The 19576-nt window shown below is 40.3% G+C and overlaps 1 protein-coding gene across 47 annotated transcripts in view; it reads left to right on the top strand.

Annotated features, from left to right (window-relative positions):
• The window catches only part of CLASP1 (cytoplasmic linker associated protein 1), a 167814-nt gene that overhangs the window by 84951 nt on the left and 63287 nt on the right, over positions 1-19576 (top strand). For 16 of the 47 annotated variants that reach the window (XM_086897376.1, XM_086897380.1, XM_086897371.1 and 13 more), the window contains 9 exons: positions 260-395; positions 1114-1184; positions 2147-2206; positions 2912-2989; positions 4843-5010; positions 5785-5834; positions 7002-7172; positions 15986-16093; positions 19069-19236. In XM_086897376.1, the coding sequence (XP_086753502.1) occupies positions 260-395; positions 1114-1184; positions 2147-2206; positions 2912-2989; positions 4843-5010; positions 5785-5834; positions 7002-7172; positions 15986-16093; positions 19069-19236 (1010 nt within the window). Of the gene's footprint in view, positions 1-259; positions 396-1113; positions 1185-2146; positions 2207-2911; positions 2990-4842; positions 5011-5784; positions 5835-7001; positions 7173-8843; positions 8868-15985; positions 16094-17606; positions 17634-19068; positions 19237-19576 lie in introns of all 47 variants that reach the window. The other 31 variants (XM_086897365.1, XM_086897362.1, XM_086897368.1 and 28 more) reach the window with 5 other exon arrangements.

Genomic DNA, 19576 nt, shown 5'->3' with positions numbered 1-19576 from the left:
AATTTTTAGCTGTGCTAGTTACTTTATTTTATGCTGACCTTACTGTTTCTTAGGGTTCAGATGAATATAAGACACAAGTTTGAAATGAAAGGAAAGGAACTGTTTTTGAAACAAGGTGTTATCTGTCGTTTGGAGTTGGAAAGGAGGTGACAGTTGCAAAGATTGAGATGTCAGATGTGCTTATGTCAGATGTTCTGTACAAGTCTGACTCGCTTTATCTTCAGCTCACTTACCAGCATGACTTCATTCTGTTTTTCAGACATTTGTCATCAGTTCTGGGAAACAAGTTTGACCATGGGGCAGAAGCCATCATGCCAACAATTTTTAATCTAATTCCAAATAGTGCCAAAGTCATGGCCACTTCTGGTGTTGTAGCAGTTAGATTAATCATTCGAGTAAGTATGCATCAAAAGAGAACAGTGTTATAATTTCTGAACACTGCAGTGTTTCTGATGAAATATGAGTGCTGCTGCAATGAAAATAAGATTAAGTGCCTAATCTACTTTTCTGATAGTGCTGGGCTTGGCTGTCTCAGATGTTGTGCAGCCTTGTACAGATGATGCTTGTTAAGCTCTGCCAGAATAGTTGGGGAAATGTTTTGTTTTGCAGGGCAAGATATTTCCATCCCTCTAAGAGCTGAGCAAACATTTTTCTTTGAAAGGGTTTTAGACAATCCTTGCAACACAGACTCATCCTCTTAATTATGCTCTAAAATACCTCACAGACTGTCCTTGTTTCTCAAATCTGTTAGTTCAGTGGTGACTTCTGCCTAGTGATTCATTGGCTAAGCTCTACGTAGCCTCATGTCTCTCAAGTTGTCACCACTGGCAGTTTAGATCCTCCCACAGTGATTCCAACTCCTTGACTCACTAGAGAGTGTCATTATAGAAGAAAGTCAAGTGTCTGTTAAAGGTATTTTAGCTGATAAATTGTAAAATATTTTTAATATTAAAAATTTGTGTATATCTGTTAGTGTTCCTTTATCTAGCAGTTCTGTTTTTAAGAACTGAGCAACAATAAGGATCTGAACATTGAGCTCAGGTGGCTGAAGGAGATAGTCTTTCATTCTGTGGAATTGTGTAAAGATTTTTTCCTGTTCTTGTTTTCTTCCAGCACACGCACATCCCTCGGTTAATACCCATCATAACCAGTAATTGTACCTCCAAGTCTGTTGCAGTTAGAAGGTGAGAATTTAGTTTGCATTTACTGGTTTTTACTAGGAAGTAGGTGCTTTCTGAAAATGTGAATGTATTTGCTGTTGTTTGGGAAAAGAGTTGAAAACACACTTACTTATTATAACAGGAATCTCATACGTCTCCATGATTTGAGTTCAAATTCAAAGTCAGCTGTTCCGTATAAACTGCATCACTTCAGAGAGGAAAAGGTGTTTTTCCACAAGGAGAAATGGTTTTTAAACTAATTGTCATTATGTGTTGTTATAACATATTATTTTGGCATTTTTACAGTCACGTTCCTATTGCCCACTGCTGGCTGTTACAGTGACTTGTTTTCTTTGAGCCAGTAAATCAGTCTTATATGAAAGCATCATCTGGAAAGGAAGCTGGACTGAATGGTCTAATGGTCCTGTCTGCACTTAGATTTTAAGTGCTTCAGTCCACTACCTCACTGGCAGACTCTTGCTTCCTCCATATACCTTAACTGTTTCTTTTGGGGTTAGACAGAAGGAAGGGCTTTGTGGTTGCTGTATTTGGTGACAAACCTTGAACACATTTCAGCACACTTGTTCCTTAAGATTCCTGAAGTAAGGAAGGGAGGTTAAGATCAGAAGGGTTTGTCCCCATGTGAGGCTAACTGTGAGGTTTCTGTGTGAACCCTGGACTAACAGGTACAGAGTATCAGTGTCAATCTTCTAGGCCTGTATCCTGTTAAATTAAAAAGGAAGCTTCCAGGATTGTTTTATGACAATCCATCTCTTCAGGCTTCTCTATAGCAAGCTGCCTCCAATTAATACTTCAGACTGTTTATTAATTTTTTTTAAGCCGTTGATATTTTTATTGGGGTCAACACTGAATTTTGATGGCCCAAAAAGCTTCCTAAGCAAAGATGGCTGTTATTCAGAGTCAGGTATGCAAAGCCAGTGTGCCCCAATTAACTTAAACTCAGCATGTCTTCTCTCTCCTCTCAGGCGCTGCTTTGAATTTTTAGACTTGCTGTTGCAGGAGTGGCAGACGCACTCCTTAGAAAGGTAAGTTCTGAATACAAGTGGATTTGTTCTCTCCTACTTATCTGGGGAGAAGGAGATAATTTTCTGGATCATTCTGGAGAAAAGATCATTTAGGAAAGAAGGTTATATTAGGTGGCTGTAGTAGAGATGTTTTTGCCACCCAATATGTAGATACACCATTTGTTCTGTAGTTCCATCAGAGTTTGGTATGTCTCCCGTGCCAACCTTGGAAAACCTGGCTGAGCAAATCCCTGAACTCAGTAATTTTTGTTTAATTTTTTTTTTCCCTTTTGTACCCGAAAGTGCAATAATGAGGTGAAGTCTGCTGCATGTCTTATCAGGAGCTTCTGAGACTTTTACATTACTTCAAACTTGTGACCAGTTAAAGTAATTGTGCGAGGAGAGACTGGGACACAATTTTCTTAGCCCTAGACTGCACAAGACTATTTAGGGTTTAGGAGTCTATTCTTGAATCCAGGCAGTTTGGATAGCTAAGTAAAGATCTATGAAGAATGCTGCTTGCTGTTTCCTAGACAGCAGTGTGGATGAAATAAAACTGACTTGGAAGAATAAATAAATAAAGGTCACAAAAGATCCTTGATGGAAATGAAAGGATGTGGTGAACTGTTTGTTTTCAGAAACCAAGGCAAAATCAAATTAGTCATTTTTTCATAAGTGTGTGATTTCTTTCTGAACTGCTGGATAATATTTTCTTTCTTATTTCAGACACATATCAGTGTTAGCTGAAACTATAAAGAAGGGAATTCATGATGCAGACTCTGAAGCCAGGATAGAGGCAAGAAAGTAAGTGGAAGCTGTTGTTAGTGTCTCTTCCTCCCCTTCTTTGCCCCTGTTTTGTGAGTTAGTGGTATTGCATGGTTGAGACAAAAATCCAGTCAAGATTCTGACTGGACATTCTCCTGACTTCCCAGTTGGTGGAAGAAAGAGGGGCTGTGGGGTGACCATTCTGTATGGTTTCCTGAGGAGAGGAAACAGAGGGAGGTGCTGGTCCTTTCTTCCTGTGATCTGGTGATAGACACATGGGAATGCTTTAAAACTCTGCCAGGGGAACTTCTGGCTGGACATCAGGAAGCATTTCTATACCAAGAGAGGGGATCACACACTGGAATAGGGTTCCTAGAAAGGAGGTCAATGCCCCAAACCTGTTTCAGGGGCACTTGGACAATGTCCTTAATAATGGAGTTTTAACTTTTGGTCAGCTCTGAATTGGCCAGGCAGCTGGACTAGATGTTTCTTACAGGTCCCATCCCACTGAAGTAGCGTATTCTATTGTTATTCTCTACTCTTGAGATAAAAGTCCTTGTGCTAGTACACTGCTAAATGGTATCCTAAATTAAGGTAGTATTTTATGAAATTAAAAAAAATAATAATTGTGTATCTATAGGAAATTTTAGTATTTGCAATTAATTTTATTATTTTGAAGATCTTACACATTTCCATTAATATGATCATACTTGTGGAAGTATGCTGGTGTACCAGGATCATGCTCTTCTGAACAGAACACTACAGGAATGTTTTTCTGCAGAAGGAGGATGGTGTAAAATGTGAAAACAATGAACAATAAATTTTATTAATCTAAATGCTGTGTTTTAAGCAGTGATGTTTCACAGTAGGACTGCTTAAATCCTTTTCAAAGGCAGTATGTCCATCACTGAAAATTACAGTAGTCACTGAGACTTCACAGCAGGTGACTAGTTAAGCTGAATAGACAGCAAGGAGAATGGCATGGGCCTTTAGAGAGCATGCTTAATTCTCTCTCCCCATGTTTATTAAATAGCAGTGTGGCTGATTGCAAGACAGAAATTTGTTTTCTTCTTGTGATGTGAGAATGCATGTGGCTTCTCTGAGGACTGGCACAAACACAAACAATTCTTGATTCACTTGAGCTAATGATCTTACTCTTAAATTGCCCATTAGTTGCTCTCTGAAAAGTACTAAGAGTCTTCATCTCCTTTGTGCCCCAAGAGTGAATGGTGTTTAGCCATCAGCCAGGAGGTTTGGACCATAGAGGAATTCTTCCCTCATCCTAAAATGCTCTTTTATTTTCATCATGGCACTGATTTGAAGTCTGTGTGAGCATCTCTTTCCTTTTGCTTGTTTTTGGTTTTTGTTCTTTTTTTTCCCCAAAAAGACAGGCAGCAGCCTCAGTACAGAGACATGTCTCTGCAGCATTCTTTGAGAGCTGTTGGTTAAACTTAAGGAAGAAAACAGCAGCTGGTGCTTTCCTGAATCAGGCCCATTCATGTGTGTTCTGCCTTTGGCATGTTTTTGAAGTAGCTACTGCACACCCAGTCCCAAACTAGTGTCAGTCTGGTAGGCCTGCAGTCTCCCATGTACAGTAGACAGCTGGAGGGGTGAGGGTTTCTTCCCTAATACAGCTTTGTTGGCTACTCCTTTTTTTACAACAAATGCACCAAATGGTTCTTTCATTTGGTTTGTCTTCTGTGCAGCTGTTTGAGCAATACAATAGTTGAAAAAGCTGCTTGTCTTAAATGTGTCAGGGCAGTAGGTACTTGAAATGACTGGGCTAATGAGCCCACTAATGGGAATAGTGAGAAGGGCTCTGGCTGTACCTTTGTGTCACAATCCCCTAAACATGACAAGGGTGTGTTCACAGCTCTGTGTGTCTTTTCCAGGTGCTACTGGGGTTTCCACAGTCACTTCAGCCGAGAGGCAGAGCATTTGTACCACACCTTGGAGTCTTCCTACCAGAAGGCCCTGCAGTCCCATTTGAAGAACTCTGACAGCATCGTGTCCTTGCCGCAGTCGGATCGCTCCTCCTCCAGCTCCCAGGAGAGTCTCAAGTAAGGTTTTCTGTGTCACTACTTCTCCATTTAAACAACTGCTGATAGACAGCTCCATTGAATTGAAGGGAGCCATCACGTTGCTTTGTCTCATCATTTGGACTCTAAGCTTGGTTAATCCAAAATTGATTGGTTGATTTATATATAACACTGTATGAACATCAAAACCCTGTACTGGCTTTAAAATATAATTATTAGATGGACTCAATAAATAATTTTCTAGGAAACTATTTGTGCTCAGCAGATACTGGTAATTATTCCCTTCAGGTGCTTAAAACAGTGCTTAGATTAAAGTTCTGCCTTTAGCATTAATCCTAGAGGTGTAAGTCTGTCTCTTTCCAGACAAAAGAAAAAAATTATTAAATTAAACTTGAGTTGTAACTGTAGAGTCAATATATAATTCTTATATTGAATGTATGTATTTTAGCTACTCTCAGATATCCAGTCAACTTAGCCTCCAAATATCTTTGATTTAAGTGTAAGACCCATATGAAAAACATCCATAACTTACTGGTGTAACTTTTTAAATCTGCAAAAAGTGTTCTTAAAGAATCTGGTTTTGTACAAATAATGTACTAATTTATTTCATAATGTTTTTATAAATAATTTCATGGTGGTGCTGTATTTATTCTTAAACAACAAGCTTTAGTATTTTATTCCTGCATATAAATAATTTCCTGTTAATTTAATTGTTTACTGAGGGAACAGAATTGTACTGCTCTTGATAAATGAAATATAAATTTTGTTTCAGTAAGTATTTGTATTAACTTCCAGCCGTCCACTGTCCGCCAAAAGAAGTCCTACTGGAAGTACAACATCAAGAGGTGAGAACAGGAGTTGAAAAATGTGCTCAGGTGTTGCTGAGGAAGTGTGAGATTGTGATACACAAAAACCAACTTCAATCACTGTTTACTGCTCCCTAAAATGGCAGCTTAGGATGTAAAAAAATTTAATTACTTCAGGGTTTTACACCATATTCTGTGCATCAGCTACTGATAAAATAATGCTTTTAAAGAAGTTAGTTAATCAATAATTTCTTACACCTGAAGGAAAGCCTAAAAAGCCTTGAAAATTGTAGCCAAGGTATGTTTGGCTTTATAATAGCTTGAATAAACTGCTGCTGATGCTAAGACATGCAGCTACATAGTCTAAGAGTGCCTTCAGTTTTACAGTTTTTGTTATTTATTCTCTGTGGTTTCTGCACTTACTAGAAGTGTCTGCACACAAGTCCTACAGTGTTAAATTCCATCTCATTGCTACTTGTCAAATGGAATATTTAGGGACAGCTTTTCTGTCCTAAGTAAATGTATACAATAATCTAAGTAATACATTTTATTATAGAATATAATAGACAAAACTTTGTTGGTAAATGATAAGCTGCCTTTTACACCTGACCAAGGTTGGGTTCTGGCTGGTTTATCTGTAACTACACCTTTACTGAGACCTTTGATTCAAGGAGATGTTGTTGTGTAACCTACTTGACTGTGCACACAAATGCATGTTTGCTTGCAGCTGAGTAGTCAAGCTTCATGCTTAAGAGGGTGAGCATCAACAAGTGATGGGAGCAGCGATCCTCATGAGAAGATGAGGTGTTGGGAAGGAAGTTATTAGAACCTGGACTGAAGGACCTGCCGGTCTGTTTCGGCCAGCAACTCTCACAAGCCAGTGATGGGTACTGTGGTTGAACTTTCCCATCTAGATTCTGTTAGAAGTTTCTTTTTACTGGCCTGACAGCCTTTTTGATCTTATCATTTAGGCTTTTAGAACTTGATAAAGTTCTTAGAGGTAGCATCAGGGCAGCATTGATGAAATATCTTTGCAGGCAGTGTGGGGAAGCCCACATTGCCCTGATAAAGCATTCTTAGTTGAGGTATTTCAGTGCCAGCAGGGAGTGTTAAAAATAGTACTTTAAACTGCTTGTCAGGCTCTTTGAAGCACACAGCTCAAAAAATTAATCTTCTTTATTCTGGATCTCCCACTCCCATCTGCAGCATCTACAGTAAGTACAAAATCTGTGTCAACACCAGGATCTCTGCAGCGATCCCGCAGTGACGTCGATGTGAATGCAGCAGCTAGTGCCAAGTCAAAAGTGACGTCTTCTGGAGCATCCACCCCCTTCAGTTCTGCTGCAGCCTTGCCCCCAGGGTCATACGCATCACTAGGTAAATCTACATGTTCTACTCTTGCAGTTAGCATTCTTTAGTAGCAGAAAGTGCCTCGCAGTTTTATTGGAATAATAAACTGACTAGAAGAACGTGCCTCTGAGATAGTTACCAGCTCTCCAGGATCAGTATGTGATCTCTTGCCCTTTGGATTAAGGAAAAAAAAAATGCAGCAGAAGTGACTTGAAGCAACAGTTTTGAATTATGTAATAATCTGCGTCTCACTCTTCTTTCTGGGGAAAAAAGCAGAACATATTATGGTTCTGGGACATTGCTGAGGACAATGCTACTCAATTCCTTTTGACATATTCCCCTGTCTCTTCTCCTCCTTTTCCTTCCCTCCTTTCCTGAAACTGGTTTTCCATTAATTGTTTTACGCTTTGAATAGTACATCTTAGTTGAGTTTGCTCCCTTTCTGTTCCACAAAGGAGAAAGATAGAGAAGCAAAGAGGAGGTTGGCCTTGCCATGTCATCACACAGGATATAAGTATCTGTTCCTCATGCTGACTCTCTGGATTATAGCCGCATGTCACATTATTTTCTCAGAGCATTGTTTATCGCCTTCAGGTGTCTCAGGTTTTCTTAAACTTTGCATTGGATCTTTCTCTCCTGGAGCTGCCGTCAAAGGAGTCACAGAGGAGGAAATGCAAGGCAGGGATTGACGATTGACACTGCACTTGCTGAGCTTCATCTCGGTTGTGAGCAGAGCTGATCATCTGAGCAAATTTCTCATTCTGCTGGTTTCACACTAATCTAATCCCAGATTTGTCATCAGTTTACCTTTACAACAGGGAAGAAACTCAGGGGTCTGTGCTCTTGATTTAAGCTATATATATTGTCTTCACTTGAGTTGGTTGAGGAGTTTCTTCTTTTAATGTAGGGCATTTGCTCTTTGACCTGTTAAAAAGTGAGTGGTGAATTATATAGGGATGTTTTTTACGGATTCCTTTTTCAGACAGGTTTCTTTCATATCTGAAATGTTTTACCCTGGCTTAGATGTGTTGGTTGTATTCAGTTCAGAAGTTGAATTCTTATTCTTATTTAAATAGTTCATTACTTGGTTCAAGATTTAGATACGTTGCAATGGAAGTGCAATTACAGAATGTGAAGTTGATCACATTATGGTGGGCTTATAGATGCAGCCACTTTTGAGTTGTGCTGCACTCTGGCTTCAGTGGCTAAACTGGCTTCTAACAGTCTTATGTCATGAGGAAGAATGAAGAGGGAGGAAGTATCTACTTAAAACTGGCTTGGTCCTTGAAGCTTAGAGACTGAATCCAGTGTCAGTCTTGTTCTTTAACCAGGGTCTAGGAGAAAAGTAGCAAATTCACTCTTAAATGATGCAAACGTGGCTGCTCCTGAAGGTTCCTGCTTTCCTTTTTAGCTAGTAGGGACATTTATCACCTGCACATTCCCATGAGAGAAATGGTGAGGCAAACAACGAAAATGGAATTGGCCAGAGATTGGTTGTTGCAGGAGGGAAAACCTGCAAGTGTTTTCTTCTGATACATCAAGGTTTGATTTGTTGCTCAATCCAACTTTTTAAATTTCTTTAATTGTATTAATTTTTTTTTGCATATTTATGTAGCTAATATACAGTGCCCACTTCTGTTGATGTTACTGATTTTTCCCTATTAACCCTGTCCTTACTTTTCTTTAATTTGCCTAAAGATGGTACTACCAGTAAAGCCGAGGGTAAGCAGTCTCTCTGTGTAACTGAGGTGTGTCCACAGTCGTACTACCCTACCTGGTCTCTGTTCTCAAAGTGTTACCTGGTTCTCATCCATGTTCACTGGTGACCTGCATGAAGTGTTGCATGGTTGTCCTGCTCATTTTGATGCCATGGGGTATTCCTCACTTTCTCTTTGAGCTCCTCCCTGCTGATAACCATTAGTCTGCTTTTATGACTCTGGTCACTAAGTTGTTACATGGGTTTCTCTATTTAAAGCACTGCTTTTGGTTGAAGGTGACATGTGTATAGACTAAAAAAAAAACTCAACTAAAACAAAAAAAACTCCCAAACAACACAAGGCTTGTGATTTCTTTTCTCCTTGGTGTGTAAAGGTTTGCTGTGTTTTTCCACCCAAAGCTCAGGTCACAACTGCCAAATGCTTTCGGGAAGAGACTGGGCAGTGAGAGAATTGAATGAGATGATCACATGGCAGAAAAATGAGGACAGTAAACAATGATCTCTAGGGAAGGAATATTTAGTCAGCCTCTTTAAACCTGACCTCTCTCTTTTTATTGTTAACTGTCTGAGTGAGATGCCTTACACCAAAGACAGTTGGAGGAAAGGCTTTTTTTACTAGAACACTGAGCCTGCTAGTTTGGGAAGGATCCCAGTCTTTTTCTGGCCCATTGTCAAAACTTGTTCTTTATTTCTTATTTCTTCAGCAAAAAAAGATCACTGGGAAATCACTTTTCCTGAGGTAGACAGGAGTTGAAAACAAGAATGTTTTCTACACAGAATGAAGATACCACACTCTCCAGCAGAGCTCTTTTTTGTTTCCCAATGTGAATCTCTTTTCAAGGGATCTCTTACTGTCATGTGGGACTGTGCTTGTATCTTTGATGGCTGCTTGTATTTGGATGTGGTGGTCCGAGAAGTTCCACTGTGCTGTTGTGATATCTGTGTTATTTTTCTTACTATTAGTGATGCATTGATTTATTATTTGGAGGAAAAGGTCTGTACCATTTTTGGAAATGGTACTTACTGCTGAGAGATGAGCTGACCTCTCCTTTGCATCTTGAGCAGGATATTAGTGCTTTGTGATCTGTCAGTGATAAAGAATATGAAGTTGGCCTGAGACCTATATTTCTAAATCAGTTCTCAGTTAGGTGAAAATTCCAAGTTGCTGTAATAACTGATCTTTTTCTTCTGCCTTTTTTTTTTTCTTTTTTTTTAATTGTTGACTCTTTTCTTTCATCTTAGTTCTCAAACCTATCAATTTTTGGCCTACATTTGAAGTGTTCAAGGTTTAATGTTTTATATGAAATACCATATGCAGCTTTCAATCCTCTCCTTGGCTATGCTAATGTTTGCAGAGGCTTGTTACAGCAGCTGTCCTGTGGAATACCTCTATTTTTAGTTTATTAAATACTTTATTGTCATGATGCAAAAGGGTAGGGGTTTTATTTGGTTACTGTTTTCAATTCAGTTATATTTGGAGCAAATTTGATTTGGTTAAAATCTGTAATAGAAACCAGCAAGTTGCTTGGGGCAGGAAAGATTGAGATGAACTTTCAGAAATTGAGTTTGCTATCCCCTAAGTTTTATATATCAAGTCTTATACCTTCTTTTTGCTGTAGCATTGTCACTTTTTTGAGGAGGAAGATTAGGGAGAATTAAAACTACACAGTACACTATAGTCAGAGTACTTCAAGAATGAGTTTAATCGCTGTTTGAAACTCTTCATCTTTTTCCTTTGAGATAGTTCAGGGAAAAAAACCCCTTTATTCAGGATTATTGAGTGTGTCCTTCCCTGAATAATGAAGCTGAGTAAGGTCTTCTGCCTACTCTGTGATCTTGCAGGTTGAGTCAGGAACTACAGGGAAGATAAAACTTTGTATTCTTGACATAAATGTAGAAATTAAGAGGGTGGGGGTAGACAAAAACATCCTCTTGCTCTGGAAACAGAACATAAACCAGAAATATCGTCTACAGTTGCGCTGCTCTGGCTTTTGTTTTTTTTACAAGTATCCAATAAGAGAAAATTCCTGTGTCTTTTTGTGTGGTTCAGCTTGACATTAAATCTGCAGTCTGGTTCTCATCATGGCTTTCTGTAGCTGCATTGTAAAATTCTGCTCATTCCTCTCAGCTAGGAGCCAGCATTGTGTGGACTTGGCAGTTCCCATCTCCTTTGCCCTTGGTTCTCCTCACGGTTTGGTTTGGAGTCAGGCAGCTCAAACAACGAGCAAGATAGGGTAGGTGATGCTGGTGGCAAGAATGCAAATTAAGAGCTGAGTATCAGTCCTTTGGTATTAAGTTGTGGCATCCCAACAATTAGCAACTGCTGTAGAAATTCACTTCCTTATGGAAAGATAGGTGAGTCTGTATACGAGTGAGGTTTATGCAGAGATTGATGCAGTGCACAGATGTGGCTTGATTGCCCAGACCCTTCATGTATGGGAATCTTTTGAACTGCATTAAGGGCTTTACACACAGAAAGCTCAAAAGAGATAAACCTTTACAGTCTTGATCTTCACAGCTAGTGCTAGGGAGGTGGCACTTGTGCCATGTTTGTTATACCTGATTAAAAGGAAACCTTATAAAAGTTTCTGCTTACTTTCTCATGAAACAGCTTTTCAAATAATAGTTTAAAAGGGTGCATAATGCTGACTTGAATTAGAATGGCTTAGAGCATTTGTGTTACTTTTTTCAGAGCAAGCATAAAGTCAAACCCTTTAGACAAAGCCTTTCTCCAAAAGGGAAAGCATAAATGCTGGTTTGACCTGTGACTGGCAAGTTCAGAACAAAATCTGCAGTTTGCAGCCAGTGTCACAATTTTTAATAGTTTCTAATATTCACCAGAAAGTCAGTAAAATGGGATTTGTTAGTTTTCAGATAACTTAGGCTCAGGTAGACACCTTGAGTGCATTATTAAAGGCTTTGAAAATAACACAAGTTTAAAGAAATCGCTCTTCTGTTTTCTTCTCTGCCTTAAAGCTCTCCCTTGTCCTTAAGGGTGAGGCTTGATTCAAAGTAATGACTGACAGTGGTACCTTACATGGAACTGCTCAGGTAGTAGGTTTCTTATTTTGCTTGCTCCATCTGTTTGCAAAGTGCTGAGCTCATTTGGCTGTGCTTGTTTGTGTAGGGCAAAGTGGACTGTTCACTGAGGCCTCTGCTTTGGAGGGAGATCTCATGTAAAGCCTAGAGGCAGCACAGCTTGATGGTTTCCAGTAAGGATCAGATGCCTCTCAGGGAAAATCATGGTGTAGAGTCAGGTCTTTCTGATGTTGGAGAAGTGCTAAATATGCATGGAAACCATTCTGGTGATGGTTGTAAAAAGTTTTTTATATATTATCTATAAAGCATGTTTTTAATTGATCTCTGTGTGTCTCCCAGGTCCATGTGTCATTTAGCAGTGATACAGCTAGGGCTAGAGGCTGTTTCAGGAATGTTTTTCTCCAAGTAGGGCAAAAACCCCAGTGTTGGGTAACCTAAATGCATTAACTTGATCTTTGGAGAGACCATCATCATTCCAGTGCAGCCCCACTGTGCCTATGTATAACTTGTGTGGTTTTAGGTGTCCCAGTTCACAGTATGGAATTGATTAAAGTGAGTTGTGGAGCTGTTAATACCATTTTCTAGACTATTTGGAAACCATTTTCTTCAGTGTAATATGCAGACTGACTGTCACAAAAAGCCTATGACTGTTCTGAGCACTGGGGATGGGGACGCTGCAGCATCCACCCAGAGGGCTCAACCTACCAGGTGAAGCCTCTTGTAAAGCACAGATGTTATCACAGAATCTTCCTTAATTTGTTCCTCTTCTGAAAACTAAACAAAACAACCTTCCTAGGTTTAGGCATTTGTTAGACATTTCGGGGTTGATTCTAAACTGTTGTTGTAAAAATGACAGTAACTTTTAAGAATAAAACCAAAACCTCCTAAAAATCCAGAAATGGTTTCTTAACACACTGCATTTATATGGAATCTTTCAAAAATCTTTTCTTTACCAATAGCAGTGTGTCAGATGTCAAATTTAGGTCAAGGGCTTTTTAATGAAAATGCTTTCATGGTTTTTGGAAACTAGTTGGGGCAGTCTTTTTCTGTTCCTTTGCTGTGCTGTTGTTGTTAGGATTCAGCAAAGCTTTTAAAAGCAGCAGAAAAGTAATAGTTATGAAATATGGATTGCTACATCTGTAGTTTGAGCTAGATATGGAGACAAACCCACTTGAAAGCAAAGAAGTCTTGGGAGGGGAGGTGTTTGCTTGAATTTAAAACCAATGAAAAAGTAAATAATTTACTTGATAGTTTATTTCCAGCCCTGCTTGAAATTAGTTTTTTCTGTCTGGGTTAGAATGATAGAGATAAAGCCACACATAGACCAATGTGCAAATAAGTCTTGGAAATGAGTGCATATTCTTGTTTGCAAATGAAACTCCTGGGGGAACATACAAGACACATTTGTGTTGTGTGGATTAACTACTGTATATGCATGCTGTACTTGGTATAATATATATTAAAAAAATCCATTTGCACAGTGCAACTCTGTGCAATGTTAGTTCAAATGTTTGTCATCATTTTTTAAAGGATGAGAAAATCTGTATCATTATTGGGACTCTGTTCCTTCTGTGGAAGAACAACTTCTCCTCTCACACTGTTCTCTCTGACACCCAATGGGCCTAAATCAGTGTGCAAATCCACCAGTCCAAAAGGAAGCAGAATTTTGTTCCTGTGCATTCATTCTTTCATTCATTCAGAAAATGCTGAAGTTGGTAGGAATCTGTCCACCAGCCCTCGGGGGTTTCAAAATAGGGCTGAGTTCTCTATTTCCAATACTGCTGATAATCACTTGCTAATCAAGTTTGTGTTAGTTCTGTTTTATTTTCAAAACCTCTAGAATTGGTTTCAGAAGCTAATTTCAGTTTAATTTTATATATTGTTTTCAGGTTTGTATTTCTTAAGTTGGAAAAGTCGTCACTCATGCTATCCCAGTTTTCCCCTTCTTAGTGACCTACTGATGAAGATGCAAGAAAAAAAAATCTTTTGTAGATGCAGAAAAAGCCAGGAAATTTTGAGGATCTTAAGTGGTGTTTGTGTAAGAGGAGGAGGCATCAGTCCCTTCTCACCCATTCTTGGCCCATGCACATCACCAAACGTGTCTTCCAGTACTGTGCTCTCCAGTGCTGTGTGTGTAGTGTTGAATTTCAGCTTGATTTCCCCCCTAGGACTTCCTGCAATGCCAAGGCCTCCCATTGGTCATCTGGAAGGATGTACATGAATTCCATTACTGATTCTCAAGATTGGTCAGGTTTAAATTCTTGTCTTACTGTGATGCTTTCTTGATAGAAATGAAGGGAAGCTTTGAGGCTTCTGAGAGGAGCACGATGTCTGCCTGCCTTGGAGCCTGCGTCAGGCTTTAGATCCATGCTCATTAACAAGTGACAGAGTGGCTCTGCTCATCTGTGTGTAGCTGTGCCACACTGGCATGGGATGGGATCTGGCTGATGGAGAGCCTTAAGCTGCCTCTGGCAGTGTATCAGGCTGACCCTTTGTAAGGGGCAAGAATGCCCTAGAGCAGAGGAGTCTGCAGCCATCAGCAGCCAGTCTTGCGGCTGTTGAACCCACGTGGGTGTGCTCAGAGCTTGTTCAGTTGAGCCAGTGGATAAAAAGTTTTGTTTTTGTTTTCCCAGTGTTATGCTGATGATTCCTTCCGTGTCTCATCTATAAAGGATTGTTTGAATGTACATACCTCTGCTTTGCCTACTGAGCTGTTTTAAAACTAGATACCGGTGGAAAGTTTGAAGTAGAACCGTCTTGTCGGCTTTTTCCCGTGCAAACAAATCTGCCCTTTCTTCTCAAAGTTAGGCATCTCCTTGTCACTTTGTGTCTAGCAGAAGCTTTCAGACCCTGTTATGTATATTTTGAGAGCTCAGAGAAGAAACATAGCTCCCAATCGCTCCGTCTGGGCTGCTTGCCATTGTCTTGTCCTGCATGTGTGCCTTATGTGAAGTGGGTTTTTTTGGGTGGGAAGTGTGTGTCTCCCTGTTCATATTTCTCTGTATGCTTATGGTGGAGACAGAGGGCAGGAGATGAGTATCTATAACCAGTGGGTGCAGTTGTTTAGACTACTTTTACCTGCTGTGGGTTTTTTCCTTTCATTAATGTGCCTGAAACTTGAAATCATCCTCTGAATGCAGGATAGCACTGGCATGAGTCCTGAGAAAAAAACTTCAGATTTGGCTAGGATCTTACGTGTTGAAAAGTATTGATGGAGGCTTTCTTTGTGTTACTCTTAATTATCATTTCTTTCCCATTAACTAGAGACAGATAATTGAAGCTTAGCACTGGAAAGAACATTTTGTAGGAAACAACCCTGCCCCAGGAAGGGGATGAAGCGATGACCCTGTAAGCTTTCCTAGCTCAAATTTCTGTGGCTTTTCCATGAGGAAAGGACAGAACAGGGACTGAGAACACTTTGACACTTTATATCCATTCTCTGCTGAAATAAAGAGAAGGCACACAGAATCTGTTTTCCGCAACACTGATTATGTAAACAGGGCTCTCTATTACAAGTAAAGTTGCACTGATCTCTGGATAAATATGAGGGACCTGTAAACAGCAGGGAAAATTCAATGAGCCTCAAATAAAAGTGTGATCTGACTGCGTTGACAGACTGTCAGAGGAGTGCACGCCAGCCTGCACAGGTGGAGCAGGATATAAAGTACCAGACAGCTAGTTGGAAATCCCAGCGATGGAATTTGGGAGGGGATCTGTCACACCTGTCTCTGAAAGGGTGATCACCTTGTCAGAAAGTAATAATTTGATACAGGAGGCTGCATTTAGGAAACTTGAAATTTTTTGTTGTTGATCCTTCGTAAAGAAGCTACTATAGAACAGGAGTAAAGGCTATAGAGAGGTAATATTTTTTAATTAGACTGGCTGATAGCATTACAGAAAGCAAAGAAGTTTTTGGACTGTGGGCTGTGGCTGCTTCCACTCCCTCACCTGCATCTCAGCCAGCCTAATAAAAGGTGTTACCTCTCCCAGTAACTTTTTTTTATACCCTGGGTAATTGTGTGTTTAGTGTTGCTGCCTTTGTAAGAAACTTGTTAACAGTCTGATTGTCTTTGCATTCCTGCAGGTCGGATTCGCACCAGGAGACAGAGCTCTGGCAGTGCCACAAGTGTCACCTCAACGCCTGCTGATACTCGAGGCCGCAGCCGGGCTAAAGTAGTTTCCCAGTCCCAGCGTAAGAATCACTTTATTCCTGGGGGAGCAGAACAAAGAGTTATTAATGTGTTTCTCTTGAATTGCAGTAGCACCAGCAGAGAATTGGGCTCTCTTTGGACATGTAACAAAACAGCTCCCCACCTAGCCAGTGTGTGCTCCTGCTGACAAACAGGGCCCCAAATCCCAGTGCTTAGTTGCGGCCTTTTTTTACCAGCTGTGCAGCAGAATTTCATGTCGCTGATGTGTAGCTCTAAATAACTGGCACTGTGTCTTGCTGAGACACCCCTTGTGCCTGTAGCTGACTGCTTGCCCCTGCCAAGCCTCTCCTGCTTATGTTAGACTATTTCTGTATGTGTGAACATGTGAGCTGTCTAAAATTAATGGGGTTTGGCATCAGTTGAAAATAGGACATCACCTATTTTGTGTAGATATGGGAAAAAGGGTTCTGCTTTGATTCACATGACACATCTGTGCTCTCTGGCTTCCTGGCAAGGCATAGTTTTATCCTAAAAGCCACACATATGGTGCTGCTGCATATTTGTCATGTGTATCTGAGGAGAATTTTGTCACTCAGACTTTAAAAAGGAACTCCCAGTTATGAGGACTTTCAGCCTTGTCCATAGGAAATTTGGTTTGTGGAAGGGCCTGTCTGTTCTGAGGACTTGTCTTGCTTTGTACCCCTATTTGAAAGCCCTTCTCTGTTCATTCTTTCATTGCTTTGCTCTGTCATGCTGGAGGGATGAAAAAGCAGTTTGTAGACTTGTGTTAGGCTAGGAGAACTGCAGAAGAAAATAGTATATTGAGCATGGGGCCAAATGGAAATCTTTACACTGAGGTAATAAGGATATATTTGGGCTTTGGGATGCTAATGTAAATTGATTTCTTCAGTGTGGAACCTAGAACTGATCCAAAGCCAGAAGTGACTTTTTTTCCCCTAAACTTAGTTTGGTGAAAAAGCAGGTATACCAGATGAGATAAGTCTTAGAAGTGTTTTAAAAATTGTTATTCTTTAAAGGTTTTCAAAGATTATGGACCTAATTTTTCTATAGAATGCCTTATTTATAAGATTATAGAAGATTTAGGATGATCATGTCTGGACCTGCTGCCTTGGTCTAGTTTGCTGAGTTTCCAGCCTAGCCCAACCAGATGTGATCTTTATCCTTAAACCAAGTGCTGCATGGAATAATTTACAAATTCAAATGTAGTGAGTCAGTCACAAGACCAAATTCTCCATGCCCACACCATGGATAACCATGTTGTAATTTCTCAGACTGTGTTGGGATGCAGTTTAGAGCAGAGCTTGGGTCTTGGTGTCTTGGTTGACATTTTGCTGAGAAGTTAGTCAGCCTTGGGAAGTTTAGTTGCCATCTGCACATTAACTCACTGCACTCTGCAGAGGCTTTAGGAGTGACATGTTTGTAAATGAATCTGTCTGTATTGTGTATAGCACAAACCGCATGCTGAACGCTGTATTGTCTTGCTGTCTTTTAATCCACTTTTTGCCTGTCCCTTGGTCTGCCCTCATAATCAAGGATCCAGATCAGCTAATCCTGCTGGTGGTAAGAAACATTTTCCCTTTCTTGCTTTTTCACATTATTTCCTTCACATTTTTTAACTGCTAAGCTTTTAGCTCTCCTCATTCTCTCCTAACTGTAAGACTTAAAAAGCATTTTCTTGAAGTCATAAATCAAAATGTGTATGGCAGGTGATTTTGCTTTCTCCCACTAGTCAGACATGGTAAGCGTGTGTTCTGATGTCAAAGCTGTCTCACTGCTGCAGCTCAAACCCCAGGGGTGAATTATTCTCTCAGTTACTTGAGTACATCCCTGCTGACACCAGTGAGATGACTTTTAGGTCACAGTGCTGTGTGGAAGACTGGCACCTGTCACTTTGGGGTGGGGAGAATGGAGCTGGCCCCATGTACAGTATTGGACTATATTTGATTGGCTCGGAATAGCTCTGGCCAAGAAATTGGAGGGGGCAAGTAAATTTATACATGTGCTATGGTATTGTTCATGAGACTAATGGAGTTGCATAGCTTCTTAAATCAGTACAGAAGAACAGTCTTCAACTCATACGAGTTGTAAAAGTATCTGGAAATGAAATTTTTGTGAGATGTGTAGATGCATTTCAGAAAAAAAGTAGTGTGAATACTGGTTCAAAATGTGAGCTTGCCTGAGTATGGTCTTGCAACCCTTTCAAATATACTTTTCTTGGCTGTTTCAGCAAATAAATTCAATGTCAGAAACAGTAATGGCAGCAGCAGATCTTCAGGGACTTGCATACTTATTTCTTAGAAGAAATGTAAAGTTGTCATGGACCATTCAAACACACAAGAAAAAATAAAACAGGCTAACTATTCAACTTGCTGAAAAATTTCATCATCTGAAAAATAAATAACTTGGGTTTAACCAGCCAGACCCAAGTAACCCAGCACCTCTCTGAGTGTGAGGCTCATGGGATTTTCCCATTATTGTGCTGATCTGTTCAGATGTGGTGGGTATTTTATTTTCCTTCACTGAATTATTCCAGAAAAGCAATGCCAGCATTAGAGTGCAGCACGAACCTGCCTGAGCTGCTTTGCAGCGAGTGACCTGTGCCAGAAGCCAGGGCACTGCAGCACAGCTCTGCACTCAGCCTGGTTGGTGTTGCTTTACGAGGAGGTGAGGCAGCCTGGAAATCCCTTGCTGCTGCAGCAAGGCTGCTCCAGCACCTCCACAAGCTCTCCTAAAGCCAACTTGGGTGTTCATACACTGCAGTGTCTGCTTTGGGCTTGATCTCTGTGGGCAGCAGAGGGTTGCTGATGTCAGTGTTCATTGTCCACAGGCTTTCCTCAGTCTTCTTGAAAGCTTATAGGGGACACATCCATCAATTTTCTGAGGGATTTGGATTAAATTCTTATATAGAGCTGATTATGTTCCAGTTTTGCTGCCAGTGTGTTTAAAATCCTGGGGGCTTTTAATTGTTTTTTCTTTATTTCTGGTTCTCTTCTAGCTGGTAGCCGGTCTAGCTCTCCGGGTAAGCTCTTAGGAAGCTCCTATGGTGGCCTGAGCAGTGGAGCATCCAGAGTCCAGCCAGTGCCATCATCCTCAGAGAAGCGCAGCAAGATTCCTCGGAGCCAGGGATGCAGTCGGGAGACGAGTCCCAACAGAATAGGCCTAGGTAAGAACAGTCTCTGCAGTGAGGTGCTGGCCAGCCTGCTTGAAGGAGGGGTTTTCCTCTTGACTAGGAAACTGTTTATGGTGCTGTTGTTTTTCTGAGTTTTTCAGCTGACAAGTTAATGTGATTGTGGTGTATGGGAGAGTAATTTGAATTTTCCAGGTTGAGCTTATGGTTTCAAAGTAAACTTAAAGATGTCATGAGGTGTTTTCTGTTTGAAATTCAACATGAGCAGTATCATTAGATCAGGAAGCAAGAACAATTGTGAAAAACCATCTCAGCAAAAAGACCTCATTTAAGCTTAGTCCTAAAATGAGTTGAGCAGTCTTTACAGTCACATGGA

This window comes from Cyanistes caeruleus, chromosome 7 (assembly GCF_971803275.1).
Source record: "Cyanistes caeruleus chromosome 7, bCyaCae1.hap1.1, whole genome shotgun sequence".
Taxonomy (NCBI): Eukaryota; Metazoa; Chordata; class Aves; order Passeriformes; family Paridae; genus Cyanistes; species Cyanistes caeruleus.
This window is presented reverse-complemented; position numbering and strand designations above follow the sequence as displayed.